Source organism: Megalobrama amblycephala, linkage group LG13 (assembly GCF_018812025.1).
Source record: "Megalobrama amblycephala isolate DHTTF-2021 linkage group LG13, ASM1881202v1, whole genome shotgun sequence".
Classification (NCBI taxonomy): Eukaryota; Metazoa; Chordata; class Actinopteri; order Cypriniformes; family Xenocyprididae; genus Megalobrama; species Megalobrama amblycephala.
Genome location: NC_063056.1, coordinates 11,373,475 through 11,395,410, shown reverse-complemented (window position 1 = coordinate 11,395,410; position 21,936 = coordinate 11,373,475). Strand labels below are relative to the sequence as shown.

General features: G+C 41.7%; 1 protein-coding gene across 4 annotated transcripts in view; it reads right to left on the bottom strand.

Moving 5' to 3' along the window:
• The window catches only part of triob (trio Rho guanine nucleotide exchange factor b), a 188,572-nt gene that overhangs the window by 153,714 nt on the left and 12,922 nt on the right, over positions 1 to 21,936 (bottom strand). For all 4 annotated transcript variants that reach the window (XR_007179212.1, XM_048153955.1, XM_048153954.1 and 1 more), the window contains exon 2: positions 18,325 to 18,375. Coding sequence is in view for 3 of the 4 variants with exons in the window: in XM_048153955.1 (XP_048009912.1) it covers positions 18,325 to 18,375 (51 nt within the window). In the remaining variant the exon portion in view is untranslated. The remainder of the gene's footprint in view (positions 1 to 18,324; positions 18,376 to 21,936) is intronic.

Here is a 21,936-nt window from a genome sequence, read left to right as displayed (position 1 = left end):
TTCCCATTTCAATAATAAGTGCCATAACACAGGAAAGAAAACTTGTCAAACCTTTTCAGTCTTAAAGAAACTACAATCAACCAATGTTTCATTTTGTAAAGAAACACTAACTTGAATTTGTGTTGCTTAACTGAAAACATGTGACATTGAGAAGAGGAAATCATATAGGCAAATTACTCTAACGGCCTCTTAACCACACCGCAGCATACCGTACAGGCATCTGAGGCCTTAGCCAATGAAAACATAGAACCCAGCAAGGACACTTATAGCTCAGGGAACCAAAGACCAGTCCATCCTCACTAGTTACTCACAGCAGACTGAGCATATAGAATAATCTGGCAGATGTAAGAACTGCTACATAAGTGTGAGATGAAGATATTATTTATTGCTATAAAGGCATTTGCATAGGCTGCATAAGAGCATGCACATTATTTTAAAGCACACCAAATCCAGTATTTTACACAAATAAATTCCAAATCCGATCCCATCAAAGACACTGATATAGACTGTAAGCATGCAATCTATTTTGAAATAGGACATCATCATGGGTAATCAACAGTGAACTGTATTTGAAACATTAATCAAGAGCATATGAGTGGCACAAATCCAAATCCAAACCCTAGGTATGACGCTGTATTACGCAGTAACACAACAAACTGCACAGTCACAGCAGGTATCACAGAAACATCACTTACAAATCCCTGCAGAGAGGATCTGCAAGGCCATTATTCCTTATCCGAAGCATCCAACAAAAATCTCCAGCCATAAACACACTCAGCAGCTATAGTAAGGCCAGTCTTGATGAAACCAGGGCTATAATTTCTCTGCTCCCTTCCCTTTCACTGCCATCTTCCCTTCTCATCTCCTACAGTCAATACAAGGGGCCCTGCACGCAGCTCTGTGACAGAACCCATTATGATCTCATGGTTTGCCATTGGGCGAGAGCTATTCTCAGTTTGATCTGATTGGTTAGTGAGGTGGTTGGGGGCAGGGCTGATCAGATGGTGGTGATCTGAGCACCAGAGACATGGACCCAGCTGACTTGCATGAATGCTTTCGAGGAAGAGGCAGCAGTGTCATGTGCTTATAGGTCTTGTGTGAATGTTTCACTGGAAGATAATGAATTAATGTATTCATTCATTCATTCATTCTGGGAAGAAAATAGAAAAAACAGACATATTTAAAGGAATCTCAAATATTCATGCTCAAATTTATGATATATTATAATTTATAATTAAGTTACAAAATATTTAACATGATTCCAGATGCTGAACAAATTGTGTTATATCACATTTAATAGGATCATGCACAGAATAAACTGATACATACATAAATAATGTTATTACCTAATTAATTGATATACTCTCTATTACATTGGCATGAATATGCTTATAATTTGGACCCACCACTTTAGAAGGTACTCTGCCACCTTTTTACATCAATTAACTGGAAACTGATCTATATCACATTAGCAATGTCAAACAGAAAGAAATTATCACCACAAAACTGGAATACACTGGAAAAATGCTAATAAAACATCTCAATACCCTGAACTTATTCAGGGAATAAGATAAGCAGGCTAGATATTCCATTCTAAGCACAATTCCAAGCAAACTCCTTGGAGGACAATTATATTGCCTGTTTACGTTGAGTAAACACACTAGAATTAGCCCACACTGCGCTAACTGCAGGGTGCTATGTAAACAGCAGGCAGGGTCATTTACATAATGCAATTTCAAGCATAAACTGTCCAGTAACACTTTCAGTAAATATCTCAGTATTTTCTGCCTTAAGGAAGATTCTGGAAAACAGGTGAGTACAGTATATAGGTAGCCTATATGATTGAAATCTTAGATGGTGTGATGCATGAAATCAGCATGGGGTTATTACTGAGAATCTCACACATATTAATAAAAATGGGGGTATATACTGACCATCAGACAATGATATTTTGATTGAATTAGACACCAGAAAGGGACACTTCTGAGTTATGATCGGTGTATTGATGTAAAATTGCTGCCTGAAGAAATGTTACATCAACTTTGATATGAAATGCCATTGACTCTTGTGAGTTTTTGCAATAAATTAAAGCCCTGCATTTCAGCCCGAGCCTGACGGGCCCCGACTTATTTACGCCCCTAGGGCCGGGCTTCGGGCCAATTTTCACGTCATAGTTCGCATGCGGGCCGGGCTTCGGGCCTTTTTTGGGTTATTCTTCTTTTTATATTTTTAGACATTAATAAAAAAAAATGAGAAGTTGACGTTGACGATAGAAAAACAAGCATAGAAAGACATTTCATAACCTCATAACTTTCATAATCTGATAATTACACTGACATATGACTGACATGACAGTCTCACGCACGCACACAGAAGGTTTTCCGTCAGCGCAAACAGAGTAGCTATTATAGGCCTCTAAATTAATGTATTAATCATAGCCTACTTGGCCACCTAATAATTATAAAATAATGATGATTCATGATGATTCTGTGTCTGCACCTGTTGCTGCGGGCTACGCAGCAAAGAAGAGAGCGCTGGCCGAGTTTGAGGAAGAGTGGGAAAACATTGTGGAGCAGGACGAGGATGACGACGATTAAGTACAGCAATATATTCGCCTCAATCACAACATGGAAGGTGATGGACGAGATGTGCTGCTCTGGTGAAAACAACACGAGACACGAGCAGCAGCTGGCCCGAACGTGTCTTCAGCGCAGCGGAAAGAGTGATAGAAGAGAGGAGGACTGGGTTAAAACCTTCCACTGTGGATGCTATTCTTTTTCTCCACGATGCTCTGTAAGAGACTGTTCTAACTTTTCGTTTGATTGGACTTTATTTTTGTTTAACTGTTGGAAACTACTGATGTTTTTAGTTTGATTGGACTTTATTTTTGTTTAACTGTTGGAAACTAATGGAAAAAAGAATGGCCTTGTTCGGTGGTGCATTTTTGAGGTAAGATAACCTGCAAGTTTGTTTTTAATTTATTTTATTTAATTTGTTTAGATTGTAGGCTATTGCTCATTTCGTTTGCGAGCGCTGTTGCGAGCAGAGTGCGCCTGCCTCAGTATTTAAAAAAATGTTGTTTTACTCACTGTGGTTTAATAAATTAACATTTATTAAACTAACTGTCTGTGTGATATGCTTGAAGTGTTTTATATCTATGGATTTTATTGTAGCCAAGTAAAGTATTAGCGTTGATTTGAGAGGCTAAATTGATCAAACATGTTTTACTCGCTGTCGGCTCGGCTACTTAATCGTCATTGAAAAAAAATTCTCCAAACATTTGTCTAAATTAACTTAATAAAGAAATGAAAAGAAACATAACTAACAAAACTGACCTATTTTAATGGCTGCAAATAGGGCAGGCTGCCGCTGTGTAATGAAAAAAGAAAAAAAAAAGGGCTCGTGTCGGACTCGGGCTGATAATTCTGATGAGCTGTCGGACACGGGTCGGGCTAGGGCCTGAGCGTCTCGGGCCAGGGCCGGGCTCGGGCCTAGATTTGAGGCCCGTGCAGGGCTCTACAGTAAATTACTGTGACTACACTTTTATCTGCCTGACAAATGTTTTATATATTTGAGAAGTGTTTAGATTTAGGATAGGGATGTGGTTAAGTGCTCAAGAATATCTAAGCAAATATAAATATATATGCAATCAGCCCAGACCTGAATCCTATAGAAAATCTATGGGGGGCCTGAAGAGGGTCGTGCACAGGAGATGTCCTTGTAATTTAACAGATCTGGAATGTTTTTGCAAAGAAGAGTGGAAAAATATTCCCAAGTCAAGATGTGACTCCTATCCAAACAGTGTCACAGGTAGTCCAAGAAGAAGACAAAGAGAGTAGCAGCAGTTCAAAATAGATAAGTATTTTAATAATATTTTAATAAAACAACAGATGAGTCAAAGTAACAGTGTACACAAGCACAGACAACTGAAGCAGAGGACTTATATACACACAGGATAACAAACTAAATACAGGTGGGATCTAATTAATGATTAACCAAGGTAAAGACAAACTAGTGGTGGGAAACTGAGAACAAAGGAAAACTAACTAGATAACAAAAGCAGAAACAAGAGGAACTGAATGCAATGAAAATGAAACCAAAACTAAGCATAACTGTGACAGAACACCCCTCCCAGGAAGGCGCGACTTTGTGTCGTAAAAGTCCAACTGTGGGGGGAGGGTGGGAGCTTGGGGGGCAGACAAGGGGCCAACGAAGGAGGAAGCTCCAGTGGAAGGAACCAGGGTGGCGATGATGGTGGGAGGAGCCAGGAGCAGAGGTAGCCAGGTAGTGATCCAGAGCACAGTTAGGATGACAGCCGACAGAGCAGTCAACGGAGGGAGGAGCCATGGTTGAGAATTGGCTTACAACACCAGGGGGACGACTGACGGAGATAAAGCCGATGGTAGTGGAGCCCAGGGCCCAGACGGAGAGCAGATGGGACCGGGTGACACTGATGTTCCTGGAGGCCAAGGTAGAGCTGCAGCAATGACCGTATGAGGTGAAGCCAAAGTGCCTGAGGACTGAGGCGGAGCCAGTGTGACTGAGGACCAAGGTGGAGCGGGAGGGAAGGCGGCGCTCTGTGGAACAGAAGGGGTGGAGAGATGGAGCACAGCAGAGAGAGACAGGGCCGGAGAGACAAGGGAGGATGATGGTATCTGGTGGAGCCGTGGGAGATAGAAGCCAAAGTGGAACCGACAGGTTGATGGACTGTGGTGGAGTGACGGTATTAGCATCTGGAGGCGGAGCTAGGATCCACTTGCCCGGGTGACACTAATCTCAGCCTCAGAGGCCACGCCCACAGACCGTTTGGCTGAACGTCTGATGCATATGGCACACTTATCTGGAAACACTTCAGGAGTTTCGAAGTCGTCATTTGCTTGGTTGAATTCTACAGGATGTCCGGGAGACATGTGTGTCACGTTCTTTAACAGTCCGCTTGGAAACAAATGCCGTGATGCCAAACCGCTTCGTAGAAGAAGAAAGCCAGGTTTACCATGTTTACAACATGTTTACATTACGTTCTTGAATGAATACTTTATTAGATACATGCCTGTCTGTCATTGTAGGGACATCGACTTTACATTTTCATGCCCCTAAATCTGACACGGAACAAAACAAACTGTGGTTGCGTTACATGTCTTTTGCCAATGAAAGCTGTGATAGAGTCCAGACCTTTTGCCATCAGTCTGAATTTCTGGCTACACGAGACTACAGTGACACTGGAGATCGGAAGACCTGAGGCTTATCCACACAACAGAATGGTGTTAGAGGAGAAGTCGAGGGTCTGAAAGGAACCATCAGAGGCTGGGCTGACGGACTGGCTGAATCAGTATGTGGAGGCGGGAGAGGGAGGCTGGGTGGGATCAACAACGATGACATAGATGATACAGGATGACGAAACAGACTTTATGCTGGGCAGGACCAGCGGTGAAGAAGACACAGAAGACTCAGAGCTAGGCAAAACCAGCATCAACGATGAAGACATAGGAGACTTAGAGCTGGGTGGGACAAGTGGCAATAGGAGATTCAGCAGAATGCCCATATTCATTTCCTCAAATTAACCCGCAGAGGTCAGTAACAACTCACCCTCAGTGGTAGGATGGTGGGCGGGGATTTCCTCCTTACCCTCGAACTTGACCAGTAATCCCACGATGACACATGTTGAAGCTGGCTCACACATCTGGTCAAACTCACTGTGGGGCTCAGGCTCCGGGGCAAAGGTTGGATCAGTCCTCATAGTAGGCTCTGGTTCGTTCATTGCGGCAGGCATAAGCTCCCAGTCTGTGGTGGGATCTGGCTTAATGTCTGAGTTAGGGGTTGATGACTGGCTGGGCTCTGGAATCGTTTCAGTGATGTGTGCGGGGTAGGGCTGAACAATGGTGATGGTATCTTCCACTTCCTCTTCCACTTTTGATGTATTCAGCTAATGTCTAGCAGGTATTGGCCTGGGGCATCAGGAAGCGGATTTCATCATCCAGCCTGCTCCTGAAGCCCTCCATTAGGGTTATGTCATTACACCTTGCTTGGTGGCAGATGTTAAAAAATTCCTCTACATACTCATCTAGATTATGGCCACCCTGGAGCATGAAGATAATGGTCCATTTCGTCCGTCGTAGCTCCTCTCTGGAACTACATTAATAGCTGCAATATCCATATTTGGAGGTCTGGTGTTCTGTCATGGGTGGTCCAAGAAGAAGATGAAGATAGTAGCAGTAGTTCAAAATAGATAAGTATTTTAATAAAACAACAGATAAGTCGAAGTAACAGTATGCACAAGCACAGACAACACCAGACAATGAGGAACTGAAACAAAGTGGTTATATACACACAAGATAACAAACTAAGGGTACGTTTACACGACAACGATGTACTAAAAACAGAAAAGTTTTTTCTTTGTTCAGATGACAACGTTATCGAAACTATCCCCGTTCACACGGATCCACGAAAATGACTAAAATCGCTGTATTACACATGCCAGACAAGTAGGTGGCGATATCACTTTGTAAAGAAAGACTACGCACCTGCGCATACGCATTCTTTTACAGAGCTCTTGCACCAAACATGCATGCCTATTCAATTTTTTTTTTTTAATACTGCACTTTAATATTCTCGTCATTTCCCTATAACTGCTAATAAATCAGAAGTCTTGTACATTCACAGAAAACGTCTCGGGTTACGTTTGTAACCCTGGTTCCCTGAATAAGGGAACGAGACGCTGCGTAGTCGCTTTGGGAACGCCTCTGCGTGATTACGTCTTGAAGCACTTGTGTAATCGAACCAATGGTGTAACGAGACGTCAGAGCGGGTGACGTCACGGACCAGGAAACTATAAAGCACCCCTGAGAACAAAGAACGCTAGCTTCTGATACGGATGAAGCAAGCGCTCACAGGCGTACAGGGAGTATGGCTAAGCTACGCAGCGTCTCGTTCCCTTATTCAGGGAACCAGGGTTACAAACGTAACCCGAGACGTTCCCTTTCATGGGAACATCGACACTGCGTAGTCGCTTTGGGAACGCTATCCCAACTAGGCCATAAGACCAAATGACTGTCTGAATCACCTTTCAGGATGATAGTACTGAGGACCCTGGAGTGGAGCCCAAGTCAAGGTTGTAAAACCTAACGAAAGTATGATGAGATGACCACCCAGCAGCATCACAGATATCATTGAGGGGAACCCCCGAAATCAGAGCCTTTGAGGCAGCCATACCCCTGGTAGAATGTGCCCGGACGGCCAAAGGTGAGGGCTGTCCGGAGGACTTATAAGCAAGAGAGATGGCCTCGACCACCCACTTGCTCATTCTCTGCTTAGACGCGGGAGCTCCCTTGTTAGGGGACCCGTAACATATAAACAGTTGTTCTGTTTTTCGCCACAGGGCAGCTCTGTGGACGTAGGTGTCTAAAGCCCTCACTGGGCAGAGCAGATTTAGTTTTTCCTGATCCTCATTTGTGAAAGGTGGAGGACAGAAGGCCTGCAGTACAATAGGTCCTGGGACATGAGTAGGGACCTTGGGTATGTACCCAGGTCTAGGATGCAAGAAAGCTTTGACCATTCCCTGCGCAAAGTCCAAGCATGAAGGAGCAACTGAAAGTGCCTGAAGATCCCCAATTCTTTTAAGAGATGTAATAGCCAGCAAAAATACGTTTTTTAGCGTGAGGAATTTCTCATGTACTTCCTCCAAAGGTTCAAAGGGAGCCGCAGACAGCCCTTCGAGTACAATAGCTAAGTCCCAGGAAGGAGTTTTTGTACGTACAACCGGCCTCAGCCTCTGGGTGCCACGGAGAAAACGTATGACTAGTGGGTTTCTTCCCACAGAAACACCCTCCAAAGGAGCGTGATAAGCGGAGATTGCTGCTATATAGACCTTTAATGTAGAAGGAGTTAGGCCAGAAATTGCAGTACGTGACTGATAGAGGAGTGGAACAGGTCCACTTGAGACTGGCTACACCAAGTAGCGAACAGCTTCCACTTGTATGCATATAGTTTTCTCGTGGACGGAGCTCTGGAGTGGAGTATGGTCTCCACAACCTCAGTTGGGAGACCAGATTCTATGAGCTCGGCCCCCTCAGAGGCCAAGCCCACAGTTTCCATAACTCCGGGCGGGGATGAATTATTGTGCCGCCTGCTTGAGACAGAAGGTCCTGCCTGATTGGAATCTCCATGGGGGAGCCGTCTAGAAGGGACACTAAGTCCGTGAACCATACTCGGGTTGGCCAGAACGGGGCTACCAATATGAGACGGGCCCCGTCCCGCCGAACCCTCTCCAGAACTCCGGGGAGCAGAGCAATCGGGGGGGAAGGCGTACAGACGCTGCCTCGGCCACGTCTGTACCATGGCATCCAACCCCAGAGGGGATGGATGAGTTAGTGAGTACCACAGCGGGCAGTGAGACGTCTCTTTCGAGGCAAATAAGTCGACTTCTGCGCGACCGAATTCCTTCCATATCAACTCCACCGCCTCGGGGTGGAGTCTCCATTCCCCGGGCCTCGGCCCCTGCCTCGACAGGATGTCTGCCCCCACATTTTGATGCCCCGGGATGTAAGCTGCTCTCAGGGAGAGGAGCTTCCCCTGGGACCACAGGAGGATCCGAAGGACTAGTTTGTACAACTGACGAGACCTCAGACCCCCCTGATGGTTGATATATGAGACCACCGACATGTTGTCTGTACGGACCAGCACGTGGTGGCCCCTCAGGTCTGGGAGGAAGTACTTGAGTGCTCGAAATACTGCCATCATTTCTAGCCGATTTATGTGCCAAGAACGATGATGGTCCTCCCAAAGACCCTGAGCCGAGCGACCACTCATGATCGCCCCCCAGCCTGTGAGAGATGCGTCCGTCGTTAGCATTACGCGACGACAAGGAGCTCCCAGCACAGGACCCTGGGACAGGAACCAGGGCTTCCTCCACATGGATAAAGCACGAAGGCATCGCCGCGTGACTTTGATCATGCAGAGAGGATTTCCCCTCGGAGAAAACCCCCTGGTCCTGAGCCACCACTGTAAGGGTCTCATGTGCAGCAGGCCAAAAGGTATCACGTTGGACGCTGCTGCCATCAGACCCAACAGTCTCTGAAACTGTTTTACAGTGAGTGACTGGCCTAATTTCACCCCTTTCACGGTTGAGAGAATGGAATTCACCCGAGCAGGAGACAGACGTGCCTGCATCGTAGTAGAATCCCAAACTACCCCTAGATAGTTGGTAGTCTGAGCTGGTAGAAGCACACTCTTCTTGGCATTGAGTCTCAACCCTAACCTTCTCATGTGTGACAGAACTACATCTCGATGTAGAACTGCCTGTTGCTCTGATTGAGCTAAAATCAACCAATCGTCGATGTAATTCAGTATGCGGATGCCCTGGAGTCTCAGAGGAGCCAGGGCTGCATCCACGCACTTCGTGAAGGTGCGGGGTGAAAGGGATAGGCCAAAAGGAAGAACCTTGTATTGGTAAGCTTCGCCCCCGAAAGCAAACCTGAGGTACTTCCAATGTGAAGGATGGATTGACACATGAAAGTAAGCGTCTTTCCGATCTATTGTCACAAACCAGTCCTCGGACCTGATCTGAGTGGTGATCTGTTTGAGTGTTAGCATCTTGAACTTGAGTTTTTGTACTGAATGATTTAACCCTCTGGAGTCTGAGGCTGATTTGGGGCCTGGAGAAGTTTTGACATGCCCTGACATTTGTGCTTTTTTCAGTTGTTCATAAACATATTAATGACACAAGTGTCATTACACTGTATTCAGCACAAACTAGGCTACAATAATATGTGAGGAACATGTATGTACATGTTTGTGTTTTTGAAGGAATAACGTTTATGCGTGGTTATTGAAAAAACAAAAAACTTAAGTCACTGATATAAGGCCAATAAAAGTATATTAAATCTGTGTTCACAAGACTTTTGGGTATTGAAGGTTGTAGACTAGAGTTTTTGCTTCAAAATTATGTAAAAATTATGCTGACTACTCTTTCATTTATAACAATATACTGATTTAGTTTTTGTAAGACACTTTTTGCCAAGAAACACGGTATGCGAGGAGGCGTGAATCTCCATGAATAATGACTCATTCTCACCTGTGAAGACAAAAGAATTGAATAGTAATGACCTGAAAAGACTTGCATATTAATGAGGCATTTCAGTCAGGTAGGCTGTGAAAAAAAACTTCTGTGATGTCTCAAGCTCATCATGATATATGAAACATACAGAAAAATGTTATTACAATATAAAATAATGGTTTTATATTATACTTTAAAATATAATGTATTTCTGTGATGCAAAGAGTCTGAATATAGGCTTTTAGTTTAAAAGCATGCACATTTGGATAAATATAGGATTCTCATGTGTTTATGTCAATTTTCTATACAGAGGAGTTATTTTTTATTTAATATTCATTGTTATCTCTATGAGCGCTGGTGTTTGCAATTCATACTGCAGCCGGAGGGCGCTCTGTGCATTTTAGTCCACAAATTCACCTAAGAAGAAGACGATATTCCATGAATGGTGTTTACCAATTCATACTACAGCCGGAGGGCGCTAAAGAAACAAAAACTCACTTAAAAATTATCAATAGAAGAAAACAAACAGGAATTTACTGCATGTCTTCCAGAGATCGCTAACCATGGCTTTTTCATCCAGATAAACAATTTTCAAGGCAATAAATACACGATTGAGATGATGAATGCATGTGTTGTCTCTGAATTTGCCTGTGAATAGCGCTGGCTCCGTGGGCGTGGCCGCATTAGTGGGTAATGAGCTGAATCACGGACTTCTGACATGGCTCTCTTTTCATACAGATTACATAAACACAGAATGTTTGTTTTCGATTTGACTTGCACGATTTAAAACCTGACATTTCAACGTTTTGTTAGACATAAGTATGAATTTTTTGTGATTAGTATTCACTAAGTTACACTTCATTTTCTGAGAACTATCAGATTGGACTTCGTTCAGAGGGAGATGAGAGATCACGCATCATGTTAGTTTTCTTTATTTTACAAAAAGCACAACATTTTGTTTTTACTCTGAGTGTATACAAATAAAAGGAAATATTCTATAGTTTCAATTGATGTATTACTTATGTCTCTATGACAACAAATGACAGAGTATTTTAAGTCTGTTTTGCTGCAATGTGAAAAAAAACCTGCAAAACGCGCCGGCGCGTTTTTAGACCTCAGAGTGTTAACATACGTAAATCTATTATGGGACGCAACCCTCCATCCTTCTTCGGAACAATGAAGTAACGGCTGTAAAACCCTGACTGTTTGCTGGGAGGAGGAACCCTCTCTATAGCTCCTTTTTGCAAAAGTGTCATAACTTCTCGTTCCATAACCAGAGACTGCTGGGGGCCCACCACTGTAGGGAGGACCCCATTGAACCGGGGCGGGCGAAACCCGAATTGTATTTTGTAACCCTTTTCTATCATACGCAGTACCCATTTAGAAATGTTGGGAAGACGTTTCCATTCCTCCAGAAATTTCACTAAGGGAACCAGTCTCTCGAGACTGGCCTCTGGTGTTTTTTGAGCACTTGGCTCAGCGCCCTGAAGCGGCGTACCGGCAGGGAGCAGCCGAATCAAGCGCTGACCGACCCCCCTCAGAGGGTCGGTGGGGACCGCTGCGCCCTGAAGCACACGAGGTGGCAGGGTTGGCAGAACGGCCCCTTGAGGGTGCCGGAGGGGAGTTAATTTTATAGATTTTAATACAGGACCCCCTCCGGAGGGGGCTAACCTCGGAAGTCCTGGGCCACTGGCGTCAGGACTTCTTCGAAGCCTTCCTGGCGATAATAACAGTTCTCAGATCTGTTCTACCCCGGGAAGGCTTCGACTGTGTTGCCCGACCCGGTCCCCAAGCTCTTTGCGGGGGAGCACGGGCAGCAACACTCTGTTTTTGTTGCGCTCTCTGCGCGGATGAGGAGCTGCTAGACGCCCGAGGCTGCTCCCGCTTAGCAGCCTCGGACGGGAGAGAGCGGCAAGGGAGGAACTTCTGGAAGGCCGCTGACTGCTTTTTTGCCTCCTGGAACCTCTCGACGACCGAAGTGACAGAGTCGCCGAAGAGGCCCAGGGGAGACAGCGGCGCATCCAATAAGACGCTCTTATCTCTTTCTCTTATGTCTGATAGATTTAGCCATAAATGCCTCTCCGTTGCCACCAGGGCTGCCATAGAGCGACCGATTGTTTTTGCCGTCTCCTTGGTGGCACGGAGAGATAGATCAGTGGCTTTACGAAGTTCCTGAATCACTTCAAAACTAGCCTCACCGCTCTCATCGATCTCCCCCAGCAGGTCAGCCTGATATGCTTGGAGAACAGACATTGTGTGTAAACACGCTGCGGCCTGACCTGCTGAGGCATATGCTTTGCCCACCAGAGCTGATGTTGTTCTTAGCGGTCTGGTGGGCAGCGTCGGGGATTTTAGGGACGACGCGGACTCGGGCGAGAGATAGCTCGCGAGCGTCTCTTCGACCCGAGGCATCGTCCCATAGCCGTGTTGTTTAAGCCCTAATATATTGGAATATATTGATGTTTGAGGGTTATATACACGATATTGTGCTGGCTTTTTCCACGACCTCGTCACCTCGGTGTGGAGGTCGGGAAAGAATGGTAATCCCCGACGCTGAGGCTGTGACCGAACAGGGAGAAAGCGCTCATCCAGTTTGCTTTTGTGACGCGCTTCGCTTTTTTCTGCTGGCCATTCGATATTAAGTTTTGCCACTGCCCTAGTCACAACCTCCAGCAGCTCCTCATACGCTGGAGATGAGATCCTCCTCTCCAGCTTCAACGCTCACCACATCCAACTCCTCAGAGCTAGACAGGTGAAGCGCTGGTGCCTCTCCTCTGGGGGAAGAAACCGCAGCGTGTGCTTCCGCAACCAAAGGAGAGACATTGGGTCTGGCGGGTGAGGGCCGAGATAGGGCTGGGCCCGTCTCTAACCCCTCCACCAGATCCATCTGTGAACCCCAGGAATGAAGCCGCCACTGTGCCTCAGCAGCAGCGGGACCCGATCCCTGGGGAACACTCGCCGCGGCGCCTTCTTTATGTTTCTCGAAGAACGCCCGGCGTGAATGGAGTGTACAGAGCGTTAACTTTTCGCAATGCACACAGACAGCTCCCTCGAGAGCTGCCTGGGCATGCTCCACTCCCAAACAGGCTACACATAACTCGTGTGTATCCCCGCCCGTGATGAAGCGAGGGCAGGGAGAAGCACACTGAACAAACTGCTGCTTGCCTGTCGCCATATTTATAAATGTGTCTTTCTATATATATATAAGTGCTTGGTGGACTGAAAATACTCTTGCCCTCGGACTAAGAGATATTTTCGAGCTGTAGAACAGACAGACAACACCAAATAAGACACACAATACACAGAGCGCTTGCTGAAGACGCAGAAGCTAGCGTTCTTTGTTCTCAGGGGTGCTTTATAGTTTCCTGGTCCGTGACGTCACCCGCTCTGACGTCCCGTTACACTATTGGTTCGATTACACAAGTGCTTCAAGACGTAATCACGCAGAGGCGTTCCCAAAGCGACTACGCAGCGTCGATGTTCCCATGAAAGGGAACACCTTACTTCCTTATTGAAAAATAAGGTGGATAGTCTAAACACATAATATGCATGTGCATGACATCACCATTTTCACAGATTTACATTTTTGTAGTTTAAACAGAGATGACAATAGTAGCATTTTCATAAACTTCCAATTTGAAACCCGTATTCAAAAGTTTGCGTTTTCAGGCCACCAAAACGTCGTTATCATGTATGAACGGCCAAAACGCATAAAAGTTTTCTGTTTTAAGTTGAAAATATTGTTGTGTAAACAGCCCCTAAATACAAACAGGTGGGATCTAATTAATGAGTAGCCAAGGAGATAAACTAGTGGCAGGAAACAAAGGAAAACTAACAAGATAACAAAGGCAGACATAACAGGTCCTTAATGGAATGAAAATGAAACCAAAAACTAAGTATAACTGTGACAGACTGTTGTTATAAAATCAAAGGGTGCTTTAACTAAGTATTAGTTCTGGGGTATGCACAATTATGCAGTTAGTTATAGATATAAGGTTTTATTATTATTATTATTATTATTATTATTAATAATAATAATAATAATAATAATAATATTTGATTAAATTAAAGGTGCGAAAGTTCTGATAAGATTTTATTATTTTTAATTTTTTTACATCACAAAAACCAGCTGTTCTAACAGGGGTGTGTAGACATTATTTGTTTGTTTATTTATTTATTTATTTTACACCTGAAGGTTTTTTGTTTGTTTGTTTTTTGTTTTTGTGTGTGTGTGTGTGTGTGTGTGTGTGTGTGTGTGTGTGTGTGTGTGTGTGTGTGTGTGTGTGTGTGTGTGTGTGTGAACCCTCATTTTAGGGCAGAATGATTTGGGATTTTATTTATTTATTTATTTTTTATTTATTTATTTATTTTAATTTGCTTGTTCACACTTGGGTTTACACAGTTCTACAACTGTGAACATTGTACAATCAGGCTTATGAACCCTTATTACTTGGCACCTAGCCTGGATGCCAGCCGAACTTAGCCCCGCCCACAACATTTTGAAGTCGGGGAGTTCGGTCTGGACTCGATCCGTAGAGGAGTAATTATGCCTGAACAGAAACTGTTCGGACCAATCACATTGTCAGGGCGATGATTGACAGATTATCACCAGAAACGTAATCAGCCACGTCATCAAAGAGCGCTTGGGGAGTTTGATTAACAAGCGATCTAACCAATCAGAGCGCCGCATCCGCCATTTTGTCCGACAAAGCAGTCAGGAGTTAGAAGATTAAACTCAGTGGAGTTTGAAAAAGAACTTGAAAAATTGTGCATATTGACGTCTTTCCGCGTTTGAAACAACATTCATTCTCATGTTCATTCATGTTTATTTGATGCTATAAATGGACTAGTAGGAAGAGATGATCGGTTCACGAGCCTCTTGAGCTGAGGCGCTACAGCAATCTGTCACGATCATGGTCACAACCCATTAAAGGGCCACAAAACGGTTTTTATTGTTTTAATTTTTTTAATAACTACACAGTTTGAAAGCTGGGACTTTGTTTAATATCATAAGTAACCCGCTCTGTCTCGTCTGTCGGTGTGTTGTCAGTTTCCTCTTTGCTCCGCGATGTATTTTCCACTCTGTGTGGCGTGACAGCGCCACGGCTTGTCGGACAAAGCAACAGTAACTAAGGGGGGGCGGGTCTTTGCGAAAGGTCAATTAGTTTACAACAATGATGGCTGTTGAAGAACTGAGATGTGTAGATTCCGCCATCGCGTCCGTTATAGAAGATATCGACAGCGCATTAATTTTAAAAAAGGAACAGAGGACCGCGATCAAGGCATTTGTCGATGGGAAAGATGTCTTTGCCGTCCTTCCTACGGGATTCGGCAAAAGTTTGATTAATCAGCTGGCCCCGATGGTCGCTAAGAAGAGTTCTGTTGACAACTATGCGTCGCTCAACATACGTCACTTACTCTGTAGCTCTGATTGGTTGTAGGTCTATCCAATTGAGGTCTTTCCTGGATCGGTTGAAATACGCCCCCATAATCAAAGCCCAATGGAGCAGTATCAGACTCATATTCGAACTAGAATTGAGTATGACCACGTCAGGCTACTTGGCACCCTTAACCATAGTAAAATCAATGTAATGCACAGTATCTCTTGACTCTCACGGCTTTTTATTGAATCTTGATGTTTAATCTGCTCTGTCACCTCCACTGATATCTGCCAAGAACTGCCAAAAACATAAATGTGAAATTTAATGCATATGTTGCCACAGTGAACACTCTCATTTTGACAACAGGTTGAAATCTATTTAATTGATTAACAATGTAAAAAAAAAATGGTACATCACACACACCCTTTATCTAAATACTCTGCAACAGAGTTGAGTACCGATTAAATGTGAAAGTACCATGGACTCTCCTCACCTGAACCATCCAGGGAGGAAGAACCATTATTTTCTGCTTCAAACTCTGGTAATTCCCATGATCTTATCGGTTTCATACACTGTTAATGAATTAACTTCTTGTCCATGATCTTGTCCATTTTTTATTTAGTCATTGGACAAGAGTTAAACGGAAAGCTTTGTGGTCCAATAATTGTTTCTATTAAACAGCATCTAAAAACTATGCTACCTATTGGTTATACACAAGCCCTATTTCAGAGGCAACCTGGAAAATAGTCCACTTGGACTAGGTCAGCTATTTATAAATGCTGTTGAGAAGAAGATGTCTCTAGCTGGTGTGGCCAAGCGTTCTGGTCAGTTCAGTTCTTTATATTTTCCTTCCTGCTCTTCACTGTGCTTCTAGCTAACAGCAAAATCTGCACATTTTACCATTAAATGAACAGTTGCCCTCACATAAACAGCAAGTACCTTGCTTTTGGCACATTCGGCCATTCAGAAATGTTCTAACCTCGGATAACCACAAAAGTATTTTTCACTAACTTCCTGTCCACTCTTCTGTAAAACTAAGTGAACTAGTTCTTTTAAAACATCAACACATCTTTGTATAGGACTTAAACCTGCTTGAAAGCTGGTTTGGACAGAAGCCTGCCAGAATGTTTGGATGTGTGTGTGTGTGTATCCATCTGAAAGAGGTGTTTTAAGGTTTTGGATACTAAAGAACCCTTGGAGCCTTCAAGTTTACTCTACTGGCCAGTAGCTATGGTGGGACTGATTGGCGGTGATGAGCATGTCGAGGGCTTTGGCAGACAGCACAAAGACTTCCCCTGGAGATGTCCATTGTGTGAGTGACTCCCTCCGGATCTGAGAACGTACCAGATTCCGGCACATCTCGGCATGGGTCTAATACACTTCAATCTCCAATTAGAGAAAGAGCAGTCTACTGCTGGGAACAGGGCAGAGCTCACTTTCCGACAGTCAGCAACCTAAATTATTATTTGCTAGGTTTTAGACTTAAAAAAAATGTTTCCTCATTTGTTGTTATGAGTTTATTTTATTTAGTTAATGTAATTAGCAGAAACAAAATACTTGAAGACTTGTCTACACTGATTTGTATTTGTCCTGTGGTTATTATTGTAGTTTTGAGGTTCAGTAGTTAGTAGGGAGCTGATTAGGAAAGACACAGCTTGAAATTAATAATAAGATGGGGTCCCATTTGAAAGGTGTCATAGGGGATGAACGTGAGAAACACCCCCAGTTATTTTTAGACACACTTATTGAACTGATTTAGATCATGCCACTCACAAAATTTTTCCATGCACCTTGAGCATCAATGAGATAAACAGCATAGCTCATATAACCAACATGGCAAATTCTACACTAACCTCAGCAATTTATTATTGAACTATTATAAGTTTAGTATTTTGTTTTGTATTTTGTTTTGTATTACATTCGAAAGTGACCCACAACATGGCAAGAAATAACATGTCATGCTAGAAAAGCAAAAAATAAATAAATAATAATAATAATAAGACTCTAGAGCACAATAAAGACAGAGAACCAGATATTAACTGTGTCGGCTGGCTGCGGAAAATATTATCTTGGGACCAGCAAATGTTCAACTAATATTAGACGTAACTGGGTCAAGTATAGTTACTTCCCAACTGTGTCCTAGAACCTCCTAACTGCCTGATTAAAAAAAAAAAAATATATATATATATATATATATATATATATATATATTTTTTTTTTTTTTTCTAATATAAAGATCTGATTTCCTAGAAAGTGTTCAATCTTTTGCAGATAACACATATATGTGATTTTCAGTACATTAAAATAATCTAGTTCAATGAACTTAATCTAGATCAATCATCTTCAACTTCAATTTAGTTGCATTTGCAGTTTAAAAAGGCACAATACAAGAGTAAAAATAAATAAATAAATAAACAAAACTAGTTTCACCCTGCAGGAACCAAATGTGACATGACCTAATGAAAGCAAATAAACAAATTTAGATAAATCAATAGATTAAACCAGCCAAAAGACAAATGTGGAATCAGCTCATTAGTGTTGAAAATGCTCTTAACCGAATCAACCTCACAGATAAAAAACTATATTTTGTATTCTTGCAGGTAAACCTTGATTTCAAGACTTTGAAACTAAACAAACAAAAATTGAAACCAAACATGATGTGCAGCAACCTAATATAAATGACACATTAATTACAAAATCCCAAAAACTGCTAATAGCTAAAACGAGACTCATGATTTAGACACTTCAAAAACATTATAGGTTAAACTTGAATAAATGAAACATAGCTCTGACACAAACTAAAACAATGTAAGCACCCATAAACCTTATGGCACAATAACAGAAAAAAGACAGCCCTCAACCAAATAAATTCCAGCAATAACTTTGTTTTACCTGTGTGACTGGGTAACTCAAGCTTGGGTTCACATTTTGGAAGAGAGCATTCTGAAAATACAGAGACAAACAGAAAGAGAAATGGGTTAGTTAAAGTATACCCTCAATCTTTTCCTAGACACTTTGAAGTTTTAGACTTTGAAGACTTTTTACATCATGAAACATACAGTATGGTCTAACACATAATTAAAGAACAATTCACATTACATAAGTGTGAGAGACGAAGAGGAATGATCAGAGGTTAGAAAACAATAAAGCATAGCTAAATTTAATATTCAAAGTCTGCTTTAAATCTATTTTGATTTAAATAATCTGACTGAAACTATCTTAAGTATGAAGTCATTTCTGTTATGCATTGTCACGTCCTCATCATATTTTAATATACTGGATAAAACAATTTCATAAAAATGGAAATCATATGACTTCTTTTTCTTTAATCACAATATCAGATTAAAGTGAAAATAAGGGTGAATTTGGAAAAAAAAAAAATAGCTTGAGCAGATTTGGCATGTCCTCAAGTAAACTTCTTAAAAAAAAAAGAAAAAAAGAAAAAAAAAAAGTAGCAATTCATTAAGAAATATTCCATATTCTATTCCAGATTTGGTGGGGAAAAAAAGCTGCAAACATGTGAAAGTATTAACAATTTGATTATTTTTATGTGATGTTTTCTACTAGTTTGTCTTAAAAACATTCCACACCTTGTCTGATACAAATGAAGAAATATTATAATCAAACAATTGATTTGATAATATGGTCATCATCAAATATTATCAGAATAAACCTCAAGTTGACACCTTCTGGCTAACTCTCAATCCCTGACTGAGCAATGGCAATTGCTCTGTATTTCCATTCTGCTATGTTCCATCCTGTTAATCTCTGTATTTCTATCCTGTTGTCTTTATTGGCATTTTGTAAACAAGTTGATCATTGTGTTTTCTTAAACACCTTAAAATGTCAAGTTAAGCATTCACACATGAGTGAGGTTTAACCACTGCAAGTGTTTGCCCAGATAAAACATCCTGGCATGTGTGTGCTTCAGTCTGTGGCTTGCATTTAGTATGGTCTCTTGCCTATTGAGTATCCCGCTGAGACCGTGTGATATGATCTGATTGTAAAGAGTCAACCCCCTGATACAGCTAAGCCAAAATCCTCCCTTATTACACACTGAGGACTGAGGGCACTGATAAGCTGCTCTTCCTCACCGACACTGCACCAGAACTCTTGGCCTTTACCCTAACCTCAATATTACATGGCAAATGTCAGTGCTGATCTGGAAGCACCTGCTGGAAAATGTACCACTTCTTAGTCAGATAAGGGTTATATGGCATGGACCCTAATAATCCGATTGTAATCGTACTAGTAACGCAAGCTGTGTTTACATGGACCCTAATAATCTGATTGTAATCAGACTAGTATTGTAGTCGGAATAGAAAAGTAACATGTAACCATGTCAATGGAAATTAATTGGCCAAATACGATTAAAATTTAATTCGGATTGTAAGGTGTGGTTTAAACCTTTTCAAATCCATTCAACAGGACATGTCAACACTTGATCGGATTGAAAACTTAAACCGGAAAGTACTGTGCATGTGCAATGACAGAAATGGTATAATGATGTATGATGCACGAAACGAGATGACGTTATTGTTGAATAAAGTGTTGCAAATGATTGTCATGTCATTCTAAAATTCCTCTCATCGTCTGTTAAAGGATTAGTTCACTTTCAAATAAAAATTTCCTGATAATTTACTCACCCCCATGTCATCCAAGATGTTCATGTCTTTCTTTCGTCAGTCGAAAAGTAATTAAGGATTTTGATGAAAACATTCCAGGATTATTCTCCTTTTAGTGGACTTCAATGGCCTCAAAACGGTTGAAGGCCAAAATTACAGTTTCAGTGCAGCTTCAAATGGCTTTAAAAGATACCAGATGAAGAATAAACGATCGGTCATTTTTTGAAAAAAATACAACTGTATATGCTTTTATATAAACAAATGATCGCCTTGCACGTGCTTCCGCCAAAACCGCACTTTCATATTCTTCAAAAAGCTTACGCTGTATGTCCTGCACCTTCCCTATTCTACTTACGGAATGAACGCAGCGCCAGTTCCGTTTTTTCTGTATATAGAATAGGGAAGGCTTAGGACATACAGCGTAAGCTTTTTAAGGAATACGAAAGTGCGGTTTTGGCGGAAGCATGTGCAAGGCGATCATTTGTGTTTATAAAGCATATACAGTTGTATTTTTTTTCGAAAATGACTGATCGTTTTGCTAAATAAGACCCTAATTCCTCATCTGGTATCCTTTAAACCCCTTTGAAGCTGCACTGAAACTGTAATTTTGACCTTCAACCGTTTGGAGGCCATTGAAGTCCACTATAAGGAGAATAATCCTGGAATGTTTTCATCAAAAACCTTAATTTCTTTTCGACTGAAGAAAGAAAGACATGAACGACATGGATGACATGGGGGTGAGTAAATTATAAGGACAATTTTATTTGAAAGTGAACTAATCCTTTAAGTGGTGCAGGACAATGTCTCACCACTCCTTGATTCAGACTTTCAATTTGTTTTGGGCATGGGAAAAGGCCTTTTTACTGCTTGATAAATAAAACAGCACGACACAAAGCTTCATGTGATTGTCGTCTCCTAATTATTACTCATAATAGATAAATATTAAGTCTGCTCTTTTAAAACAAAGAAAGGAAGCTATTGTATAAGAATGAGCAAACAGCAGGAAACTTTGTATATTCGTGTAGTGTGCGCATGTCAAAAAAAAACAAAAAAACAAATCAATTCAGAATCAGACATATAAATGCAATCAACCCAATCACTTTATTTAGCGTGCATGTAAATACAATGTTCAGATTCAAACACAAGGTTTCCATGTAAACGTAGCTAATTTCAGGCCCCAGTGGTCTCTTCTCAAGGGCAAAGACCTCAAGGTAGGAATGACTGATTCACCCCAACAGGTTTTTAGGTGAATGCACCTGTGGTAGTAGCTTTTGTTGTTGTGTAGCTTGTGCAAACACACACACAATGAGACAAAACCTTTTCACACATTATTTCTTTTAATATAAAATGAATTAAATTCAAAAATAAGAATTCTGTCAATATTTACTCACCTGTATGACTTTTTCTTTTTTCTTTCTTAAAAAGTACTGATAACCACTATAGAGGCGACACAATAGAAAACCCAATGAGTTCATCATAAGTGGCCATAAAACATGGCCAATATTCACATAAAGATGGTGTGCAGGATCAAGCAACATCAAGGTAACAAACATAACACTTAAATATTGTAATAACTAAATAACATAATGTAACACAAAGCACCCTAAAGTAAATCACTGATAACAAAAAAAAGAAGAACCAAAATTATTTATAAAAAAAATGTAAACATTTGTGACCACGTGTCACACAGAGACGTCTGGGTCCTTTTCCTGTTGTTCACAGTAAATTACATGGTAATATAATTTATATATTATAGTAAAAATATAAACACCATTTAACATTTTTTTTCTGTATATGGTAAAGCATCATACAGCGTAGACAGGTATATTAAAAAAAAATCACTTAATGAAATATATGTTCATAAGTAACAGGCATCTAT